This window comes from Cebus imitator, unplaced genomic scaffold, assembly GCF_001604975.1.
Source record: "Cebus imitator isolate Cc_AM_T3 unplaced genomic scaffold, Cebus_imitator-1.0 Scaffold106, whole genome shotgun sequence".
NCBI classification, from domain to species: Eukaryota; Metazoa; Chordata; class Mammalia; order Primates; family Cebidae; genus Cebus; species Cebus imitator.
In genome coordinates this window covers 716,300-727,851 of record NW_016107421.1, presented here as the reverse complement: position 1 = coordinate 727,851, position 11,552 = coordinate 716,300, and the positions used below count along the sequence as shown (strand labels likewise).

Here is an 11,552-nt window from a genome sequence, read left to right as displayed (position 1 = left end):
GGGTAACAAGAGTGAAACTCCGTCTCAAAAAAAAAAAAAAAAAAAAAAAAAAAAGTTCAGGGAATGTGGAACATTTTTCACAAGGTTTGTACGGAAGATACTCTTGGAAACTGTGTTTAAGGTACTTGGCAAACTTGAAGCCCTACACAACTGTTTCCCATGTTTAGGTCACTTTTACTCTAAAAGACAAGTGAGCTACGGCCGAGGCTGGGGCTCTCCAAGCCGCCACAGGCCCAGCGGCGCGAAAAGGCAGCGATCCCCATGGCCCGAGACCACTGCCCCGACACGAGTGGAGCGCCGCGTCCCCAGGCAGGCCTGGGCCGCCTCTCCCCTCGCCCTCCTCAGGCTGTGCCACCAACACTGACTTTGTACACCCTGCTGCGGGTAGTATGGATTGCGGAAAGCAATAAATATAATCTTAAAAATGTGAATGAATCAGTGCTCCGCTGGCTGAGTGGACCTGCCAACTCACCAGCCTACTTGTTATCCAGCTCATCTTGCCGGCTCCGGATACCGATCCCAAACCTTTCCAGCGGAGGAGTTACGTTTCCCATAAGTCCCCGCGCGAGAGACCGGCGCTCCCGCGGGGCATCCTGGGAAGCATAGTCCAAGGTTTATAAATCACTTTCCGGAAACCCGCCCTCGCCAACATGGCGGTGCCCCGTAGGGGCGGGTTCGTTCGCTTCGCTTTTTGGCCAAGGCGGGGGTCTGGGCTTCAGGCAGTAAGTGGGGCAGGCGGCCGGGAATCCTGGGAGGGACGTGGGAAGCGTAGGGACAGTGTTAGTGGCACAGCTTGAGGACGGCGAGGCGAGAGGCGGCCCAGGCCTGCCTGAGGACGCGGCGCTCTGCTGGTGTCGGAGCAGTGGTCTCGGGCCACGGGTACCTCTGCCTTTTCGCGCTTCTGGGCCTGTGGTGGCTTGGAGAGCTCCGGCCTCTGCCGTAGGAGTTGGAAATTTAGGAACGCAAACAGCGAGCTCAAGACCAGACTCTCGAGTTGTGTTTTTTGCAGTTCTTCTGAGGAAAAGAAAAAGTAATTGCATTTCAGCGCTTCCTGTCCCTTGGCACCTGTGCTAGGCGCTTTACATTTCTCATCTCCAAGTGACCCTCCGCCACACCCGATGTGAAACCTTGAACAAGTCACCTAGGTCCGCAGGGATAACGATGGGGTTACTGGATACATTTTGGAAGGCCTTTAGGCTCGATAATTTTATCGTTCCCCGCCTTCTCCTGTGAACTTCCTTCCGGCCCAGCAGCTGCAAGACTATACTAAACTGCTCTTGAAAAAGTTAACTTGATTCGTTCAATTAACTTAAGTGTCATAATCTGGTGTATGGTACCGAAGGGTGTGACAAGCAGAGATTTTAGTGAGTGATTGTCGGAATCTAGGGTTGGCTTTACCATCCCAGCAGTGGATTAGCTGTGATGACAGGTTTTCTTTTTTGAAAAAATTGGTGATGTGAACATGCCTTTTAAAAAACAGCTATTACTGTGAGCCAAACCCTGTACAGTAAGTGCCCTTCTTTCGTTATGTCATTTGACAGTTTAAGTGACCCTAGGAGACAGACAGTATCCCATTTTACACATGAGAAAACAGATTAAGTACATATCCAGGGTCACACAGGCAGTTAGGATCCTGACAGATGAAAAAATCTACATCTTCCTACCTCCAAAACCCAAATGCTGTACATAGAGACAGTAGTTCTATGTTCTAAGAAACAACAAAATCGACTCCCAAGTGTAAGGTAGGGAGATTTGGGGAAAAATTATTTAAAAAATAAAAGCATTTATATAATATCTCACTTTTTTTTTAAGGGTAGTATTTAGTTTCACAATGTTTGGGAACCTATTTGAGGAGGATTATTCCACTGTGTCTATTAATCAGTATGGAAAAGGGAAGAAATTAAAGACTCAAGTTCTGGAGCCACCTGCTCCTAGAGAATTCACCAATTTAAGTGGAATCAGAAATCAGGGTGGAACCTGTTACCTCAATTCCCTTCTTCAGACTCTTCATTTCACACCTGAATTCAGAGGTATGCTATGTTACATACATTTGATTAGCAGTATGTACCATCATCTTTACTTGTAATTAATTATGCAGAATCACAAATAGATCAATTATCTTAAAGATATATTCCACAGTATGTGTTTATTGTTGCAAATGTAAAATTGGTAATTCCCTCTGCAGAAAAATGTGAAGCTTAATCTTAAATATATCCTGGGTGATTACAATAATGTTTATTTTAAAAAATCGATACATTTCTAATTCCTATAAAGTGCAACATAAAGACAATTGTCATAAGTGTCAGTCTTTATTATTGTTACATTGTTTGTATTTTTGGGTTTTATAATTTCTCCAGAATAACAAACACTTAAGTCAGAGTTATACAAACAATTATATCTACCTTTGGAGTGGGGAAGAATGTCATATTATTTATATGGGTCCACAGTTGTTCATATGTCTTTCTGAAATCTGGAAAGCTCACACCCTCATCTGATCTCACCTGAACTTGTTTAGCTTCAGAACCAGACCTGGTGTGAGGCTATTTATAGTTTTTAGTTATTTCATATGGGTGAATATTCATACATTCATTACAGGAATATTAATCTGCTTGATTAATGGAAACTGTCCCAGACCCTGCTGGAAATGTAACATTACATATATATGTGTATATATATATATATATATGAATGAAACACTTTTTTTCATATTGTTTTTATAAACTGAAAATTCTGAATTCCAAAGACCCAAAGGTTTTAGGTAAGGGATTGTGTGCAAGAAACAGACCCCCAATTCAAATTAGCTAAATTTAAAAGGGGTGTTATTATGAGAATATAGGAGATCTCTGAGAAATCAACTGCAAGAAGCCAGCCTGACCTCCTTGGAGCCTTGATTTTTTGCCCCTGTTTCTCTCTACATATTTCTTTCATATCTCATCTCTGCAAACCAGCTTCCTCCACAAGGGTCCTAGGGTCTGTATTCCCTTGATCTCAGTGTGAACATTACTTTGCTTTCACATGGCCCTGACTGGGGTCCCCAGCACTACATGGCTTTGTAACACAGTGTCTATATTAGGAAGACAGATAGCCTGACCCATCCTGTATCTGGTTTGCCACCTTCCTCTTCCCTGCCGCCACCACATTTATCTAATCTTTGTGGTTCCTCTGTTGCTTCTACGCTCAGAAAGACTTCCTGCCGCCAGAGATTTAGTAAATACACTGTTCCCTTCCCAGGAGCAGTTTAATGGATTGGATTGTATGTGGGATTTAAGTGCTGTCTTAGCCTTGACTCTGTCCCCTCCATGAAAATATATCCCTGATGCAACTAGTAATTCCACCAGTAGAAATTTCCAGCTCTAATAAGTAGATTCCTAACAGGGATAGCACTTTTCCAGATTTTAATATAGTTGAAAAGGACAAGTTGAAGTAGAAATGTAGCCTCAAAGAGACTGAGGAAGACGGTGAAGCATAGTGTGGGTTATGGAGAGTACCATTAGGTAAGAGTAGAACTGTGGGACTGAGAGTCCAGGACAGCTGCCTCTCCAGCAAACGAGACTGCTGGCCAAGCACATGATTTGACATCTTAGTGCACAATGTGCCCTCCTTGTATAGCTTAGTGTGAATCCTGATGCTGATTGGCAGGAAGGTATAATTTGGAAAGGATAAGGCCTGTCAGAGAACTGGGGGAGAAAAATTTTGGAATAGTATTTTAAATAATAGGGCTAGCTTTGGTTCCATTGTACTCCATTACGATGTAGCTGAGAGTACTGTGAGATGATTGTAAAAGTTCTTTCTTGTATGGTTTTATGCTTTAACTTGTAGATTTATAGTTCGTTTTTGCCCAGTCCCAGCACTTAGAAAGAATGTAACATTAATTAACAGTAAGCACTAGAGCAGCAGTGGTTTTTCAATAGGGAGACACATTTATCCCATTCCTTGTCACCCTGGAGTATATCAAAGTTTCCCAGTAGTTCCTACCTGGCTTGGATACAGAATTCCCAAAAGATTCAGATATGGCCCATTGGGTGGCACATCACCTAGATGTTGGGTGATAAATTCTGGAGACTGGCATAGGGTTGCCAGCTTCTTTTTCCAGATAAGAGCACTATCATCTGTTATTACCTTCAACACAGAAAAGACATTTTCACACCAAAAAAAGAAGGGCACGTCTCAGAGTAAAAGGGGATCCTTCCCACGAAAGGATGGTTGTCAGCCATACACGTGGCAGGAAAACTGCAACACTATTTCCTAAGATTCCTTTTGGCTTTTGGGACTTGCTGCCATAGACAGTGGGAAGCTGTGAAAGGTTTCTGATGTTACTGTTTTTAGTTTTATGCATGAAGATTATTTTCCTTTCATAGAAATTCCATGCTGAAGCCTTAGCATGCCAGTTTATTTTCTTAGAGTCACTGATTAAAAATGTTACAAGAAAGTAAAGTGTGTAGAGTAAAAGTATAAATATTGCCATGGTCATGTTTATGAATCTATTTGATTTTACTTAAAGGTGGTCTTGGCTTTCTAAAACAATTTTTTAAATGAAATAATGTCATTTGCATCTCTGATTCTACCTTTTTGTTTAGAAGCTTTATTTTCTCTTGGCCCAGAAGAGCTTGGTTTGTTTGAAGATAAGGATAAACCTGATGCAAAGGTATTACATCTATGATTTACTGGGGTGTTTTGGAGTATTCAGGAAATTTTCTTTTAAAGAAGGAATTAAGTGACTTATTCACAAAGCAGGAATTTTATTAATTATCAAATATGGTCTTTATTTTCAGAAGGTGACTTGGCCTATACTCTATTGGTGATGGAAGTTTCCTTCTGAGAAAGAATCACTTCTCCAAGTTTAATACTGCTACCACTTTATAAATATACAGCAATCTTTATTGTGCTTATTCTTTCTTCTGATGGAGGAAATATTTGCACAACATCCACATTAGCTTCCCTCACAAATCTATTTAAAGCACTTTTTTGCAACAATACCAAAAAAAAAAAAAAATAGACTACATTCTTTCAATTTGGTATTCTGTAAATAAATGAAATAATGAGTTGGTTTATTATTTTGTTTGTTACTATGGTGATATTAAAGTACAGCTCTAATCATGTTCCTCCCTGCTTAAACATAGCTCAAAAGTTTCTTATAATGTTCAGCTCAAATTTTTACTTCCTTGGAGCCTTTCATGATCTAGCCCAGTGCTTCTCAGGCTGCTTGTGTAGCAAAGGACCTGTTTTGGTGCCTTTTTTTTTTTTTTTTATTTTCAATCTGTTGCAAATTAGCGCTTTTGTAGTATATAATAAAAATGCCATGGGAATCTCAAATTGCCATTAAAATTTCTAAATGCTTATTCTCCTTTTCAATACTTAAAGTCTGGCCTACAGACTAGACTGTGAGCAACATTGCTCAGTCTGGTCGAGCCCTCACCACATGAAGTTAAGGCAGGAAATCGTTTGGAGCCAGGAGAAAGTGAGGCAGGGTGTGCTGAGAACTCCAGAGTGAGATACAGTGTGGTGCTTGGAAAATATCTACAGAGGGGAAATTATGTGTATCAGAGATATTTTAGAGAAATAATAGACTTCTAGAAGAGATTCAGACTGTCAATCTGTAATCAATTGAGTGGTTTGTTAGGGCCTAGTTGAGTTTTAATGTTTATCTGAACTATATCAAAGTAGAACACTTGAAATAACTTAATATTTTTTGGATTTAATTAGAATTTTCATAGAAGAACTGAATCATAATTAGTTTTTCCTTTATAATAGGATATTTATAAACTTTCTCCTTTATGAACTAGGAGATATGAAAAAGCTAGTATGCAGTTGTTTTCAAAAGCCTTAGTCAACACTGAAAGAATTCATTTAGAAATATGTTTGTTTCTCATTTAGGTTCGAATCATCCCTTTACAGTTACAACGCTTGTTTGCTCAGCTTCTGCTCTTAGACCAGGAAGCTGCATCCACAACAGACCTCACTGACAGCTTTGGGTGGACCAGCAATGAGGTACGAGGGTCAGCTCTCTAAGGAAGAGAGTTACCAGCAGGAGTGGGAAGAGTAACCCTGGTTTAATCTTATCTAACTTCCTTTAATTTTGTCTTAGGGTCTCAACATATTGTTTGAATGTTTCTTTCTGACATTAAAAAATTACAAGCCAGAAATAATATATTTTTAGATACTCGTTGTGTACAGGATTTTATGAACAGCTGTGATTTGGGGCTGGGATAAGATTATAAAAACAGAGAGAAGTACAAGAGCTGATTTTTACAATTTCTACCCTAAGAGTCTTTATTGACTAGTTGAGATACAACACCTATTACATGGAGATTACCTACTATTTATATAGTTTTTTTAGTCTTTGACCAACAATAATGGATCAATTAAATGGTAAGTAAATTTTTTTAAATTCTGTGTTTGTTATGTGCTTTGTGTTTGTATCCACATGTTCTGCTTTCAGTGTTTGCTTCAGTCAAAAAATTGAAACAGTTCTTCGCAGGTCTTTTTATTCTTCCTGTCCTTTCTCCTGACTTTCTGCATTTTCTTTTCTTTCCTTCTTTCTTTCTTATTTTTGTTTTGTATTTTAATTTTACTGTATTGTTTATTTTATTTTATTTTTTAATATATATTGCATTTTAGGTTTTGGGGTACATGTGAAGAACATGCAAGATTGTTGCATAGGTACATACATGACAATGTGGTTTGCTGCCCTCCTCCCCATCACCTATATTTGGCATTTCTCCCCATGTTATCCTCCCCCCAACTCCCCACCCCCGCTGTCCCTCCCCTAGTTCCCCCCCATAGACCCCAGTATGTGATGCTCCCTTTCCTGTGTTCTCATTGTTCAACACCCGCCTATGAGTAAGAACATGTGGTGTTTGATTTTCTGTTCTTGTGTCAGTTTGCTAAGATTGATGGTTTCCAGATTCATCCATGTCCCTACAAAGGACACAAACTCATCATTTTTTATGGCTGCATAGTATTCCATGGTGTATATGTGCCGTGTTTTCCCTATCCAGTCTATCATCGATGGTCATTTGGGTTGGCTCCATGTCTTTACTATTTTAACAGTGCTGCAGTGAACATTCATGTGCATGTGTCCTTATGATAGAACGATTTATAATCCTTTGGCTATATACCCAGTAATGGGATTGATGGGTCAGATGGAATTTATATTTCTAGATCCTTGAAGAATCACCACACCGTCTTCCACAGTGGCTGCACTAATTTACACCCCCATCAACAGTGTAAAAGTGTTCCTATTTCTCCACATCCTCTCCAGCATCTGTTGTCTCCAGATTTTTTAATGATCGCCATTCTAACTGGCATGAGATGGTATCTCAATATAGTTTTGATTTGCATTTCTGTAATGACCAGTGATGATGAGCATTTTTTCACGTTTGTTGGCCTCATCGATGCCTTCTTTTGTAAAGTGTCTGTTCATATCCTTTGCCCACTTTTGAATGGGCTTGTTTGTTTTTTTCTTGTAAATCTGTTTTAGTCCTTTGTAGATTCTGGATATTAGTCCTTTGTCAGATGGGTAGATTGCAAAAATTTTTTCCCATTCTGTTGGTTGCCAATTCACTCTAATGATTGTTTCTTTTGCTGTGCAGAAGCTCTGGAGTTTAATTAGGTCCCATTTGTCTATTTTGGCTTTAGTTGCCATTGCTTTTGCTGTTTTAGTCATGAAGACTTTCTCTATTTTCTTTGTGTATCTTGTATGTGGGCTTTCTCTCACTTTCCTGTTTGAGTTCTAAAAGGCATTCTACTGTATACAAACACTACACACTTGTCAGCAGTGATTAAAGGTGATTGTTGCAAATATTGATGAGCTGTTAGCTATACAAATCCAAACAAATCTCTGTCTACCATTTTTTTTTTTATGGAATAGATGGATTTATTCCTGCAAAGACAGGCGTAGGCAACTATCACAATTTAAAGAGCAAATGATAGGAATAGTGTTATATTGCCTTTAATGGTAAACTCTGAATGGTGGTCTTCTTCTAACCAAGAACACTCCTTAACTAGGTGATACCAACTGTGTGATTAAGGAGGTAAGGCATGGACTTTGAAGTAAAATAGGGTAATGATATATTCCCTAAACAAGTATGTTAAGTTTCTGATGTAGAGCTAGTAGTAGGGGTTAATTCCTTAAAAAAAAAATAACCACTGTATTGAGATATAATTTACATGCCACAAAATTTACACTTTTAAAGGGTACAGTTCAGTGGTTTTTTTTTTTTTTTTTTTTTTTTTTTTTTTATTTTTAGCGTATTCACAGAGTTGTTCAACCATCATTACAACCAATCTTACAGACTTTTTACCACCCCCAAAAGAAATTCCATACCCATTAGTAGTCACTCTTCATCCCCCTCAACTCAGCCGCTGGCAACCACTGATCTTCTCTCTGTCTCTGTGGACTTGCCTGTTCTGGACATTTCATGGAAATGGAGTGATCCAATACAATAGGTGGTCTCTTGTAACAGGCTTCTTTCACTTACTGAAGACTACTGTTCCCAAGGTTGTAGTATATGTCAATACTTCATTCCATTTCATTGCCAAATAAGATTCTATTGGATGGATATGCCACATGAGTTTTGTTTTTTTGTTTGTTTGTTTGTTTTTAAGCTAGTCATTGATTGATAGATTTTTCTTTGTTTTTTGATAATGAGCTTCACTAAGTTGCTGGTTTCATACTTCTTAACACTGTGGAGATTTTTATTTGATTTTTTCCCAAATAAGGTCTTGCAGAAAACCCTCTAAGACTAGACCTGCAGTGGTAGGAGAAGGTCTGTATGGTACCTTTGCCAAGTGTAGGATTGTTCGGGAACAGAGCTTGAAAACTTCCACAAGTTTTCTATCTCATCATAGCCAGTGATATAAGATAAATTTGCAACCTCAAGAGTCTTCTATTTTAAAAGACTAGAAATCCTCCAGCTTTCATCCACCTATCTGCTTAAATAAGGTCTCACTCTGTCATCAACCCGGGGATGCAATGGCACAATCATAGCTCCCTGCAGCCTTGTACTCCTGGGTTTAAGGCATCCTTCTGCCTCAGCCTCATAGGTAGTTGAGATTATAGGCATGAGCTGTTGCTCTTGGTTGAAACTTATTTTTAAATTATCTTCCCTTATTGCCTCTACTTCTGAACCCTCCATTTATTCCTCTGCCTTTTTTGTTGAAGTCAACAGTGACATCCCTGTGCCAAGTCCAGAAGATGCTTCTGTGTTCTCAGCAGAAGGGGCTCTCAGTAGCATTCACCACCCTCCTTAAAGCCCCACCTCCTCCTGCTTCTTGGGGTCTCACTTTCCTGGCTCTCCCCACAGCTGTTCTTCCTCCTTTTCTCCACTTCTCAGTCTTGGTGTGTCCCTTGGTTTAGCTATACATTTTTCTTAAGAAGTTTACATATAGCATTGTGACTCATAATGGATTAAAGCAAGTTCCATCAGGATTTTTTTCTCAGGAGCACTGTGTTAGTCTTTTTTTATTGGTTTATACTTCAAAGCAGTACATTCTAGTTCTTTTCTATTGTTGGTAATTCAGACTATTCAGCATGTACCCTGATCTCAGTGAATTGTTCCTGTGCAGACACTGCCAGGTCTTAGACACTGGTCTGTGCCTGGTGTATGCCTCTCTCCTTTCTGTGACTTGGCCATGTGTATGGTTTCCCACAAGAATACATGCACATTTTGGGGGTCAAAGGAGTTGAGTTATATGTACATACTGAATACTGCCTGTTCATATTTTCATTTTATAGTATAAATAAAAATATGTGGTAATCCCTTAATAAACTCACAGCTTATCTTGCTGAGTCATTCTTTTTTTTTTTTTTTAATTATGTTTTAGGTTTTGGGGTACGTGTGAAGAACATGCAAGATTGTTGCATGGGTACATACATGGCAATATGGTTTACTGCCTTCCCCCCCATCATCTATATCTGGCATTTCTCCCCATGTTATCCCTCCCCAACTCCCCATCCCCTGCTGTCCCTCCCCTAGTCCCCCCCATAGACCCCAGTGTGTGATGCTCCCCTCCCTGTGTCCCTGTGTTTTCATTGTTCAACACCTGCCTGTGAGTGAGAGCATGCGGTGTTTGATTTTCTGTTCTTGTGTCAGTTTGCTGAGAATGATGGTTTCCAGGTTCATCCATGTCCCTACAAAGGACACGAACTCATCGTTTTTTATGGCTGCATGGTATTCATGGTGTATATGTGTTACATTTTCCCTGTCCAGTCTATCATCAGTGGGCATTTGGGTTGGTCCCAAGTCCTTGCTATTGTAAATAGTGTTGCAATGAACATTCATATGCATGTGTCCTTATAAAACAATGATTTATAATCCTTTGGCTATATACCCAGTAATGGGATTGATGGGTCAAATGGAATTTCCATTTCTAGGTCCTTGAGGAATCGCCACACTGTCTTCCACAGTGGTTGAACTAATTTACACTCCCACCAACAGTATAAAAGTGTTCCTATTTCTCCACATCCTCTCCAGCATCTGTCTCTGATTTTTTAATGATCACCATTCTAACTGATGTGAGATGGTATCTCAATGTAGTTTTGATTTGTATTTCTCTAATGACCAGTGATGATGAGCATTTTTTCATACGTTTGTTGGCCTCATTGATGTCTTCTTTTGTAAAGTGTCTATTCATATCCTTCGCCCAAGTTCGAATGGGCTTGTTTGTTTTTTTCTTGTAAATCTGTTTTAGTTCTTTGTAGATTCTGGATATTAGTCCTTTGTCAGATGGGTAGATTGCAAAAATGTTTTCCCATTCTTTTGGTTGCTGATTTACTCTAATGATTGTTTCTTTTGCCGTGCAGAAGCTCTGGAGTTTAATTAGGTTCCATTTGTCTATTTTGGCTTTAGTTGCCAATGCTTTTGGTGTTGTAGTCATGAAGTCCTTGTCTGTGCCTATGTCCTGAATGGTTTTGCCTAGGTTTTCTTATAGGGTTTTTATGGTGTTAGGTCTTATGTTTAAGTCTTTAATCAACCTGGAGTTAATTTTAGTGTAAGGTGTCAGGAAGGGGTCCGGTTTCTGCTTTCTGCACATGGCTAGCCAGTTTTCCCAACACCATTTATTAAATGGTTGTAGATGTGTGGCATTGCCTCCGAGGCCTCTGTTCTGTTCCATTGGTCTATATCTCTGTTTTGGTACCAGTACCATGCTGTTTTGATTACTGTAACCTTGTAGTATAGTTTGAAGTCAGGTAGTGTGATGCCTCCAGCTTTGTTCTTTTTGCTTAGAATTGGCTTGGCAATGCGGGCTCTCTTTTGGTTCCATATGAAGTTTAAGGTGGTTTTTTCCAGTTCTGTGAAGAAAGTCATTGGTAGCTTCATGGGGATAGCGTTGAATCTGTACATTACTTTGGGCAGTATGGCCATTTTCGTGTCTTCCTAACCATGAGCATGGAACATTTCTCCATCTATTTGTGTCCTCTCTTATTTCGTTGAGCAGTGATTTGTAGTTCTCCTTGAAGAGGTCCTTTACATTCTTTGTTAGTTGTATTCCTAGGTATTTTATTCTCTTTGTAGCAGTTGTGAATGGCAGTTCGTTCTTGATTTGGCTTT

General features: G+C 39.5%; 1 protein-coding gene across 6 annotated transcripts in view; it reads left to right on the top strand.

Annotated features, from left to right (window-relative positions):
• The first annotated feature begins 569 nt into the window (after nt 1-569).
• Nucleotides 570-11,552, top strand: part of USP40 (ubiquitin specific peptidase 40) — a 103,346-nt gene continuing 92,363 nt past the window's right edge. For 3 of the 6 annotated variants that reach the window (XM_017537687.2, XM_017537686.2, XM_037741746.1), the window contains exons 1-4: nt 570-722; nt 1,813-2,030; nt 4,578-4,645; nt 5,875-5,988. In XM_017537687.2, the coding sequence (XP_017393176.1) occupies nt 1,832-2,030; nt 4,578-4,645; nt 5,875-5,988 (381 nt within the window). In that variant the 5' untranslated portion in view covers nt 570-722; nt 1,813-1,831. Of the gene's footprint in view, nt 723-1,812; nt 2,031-4,577; nt 4,646-5,874; nt 5,989-6,618; nt 6,661-11,552 lie in introns of those variants that run through there. The other 3 variants (XM_037741744.1, XM_037741745.1, XM_017537689.2) reach the window with 2 other exon arrangements.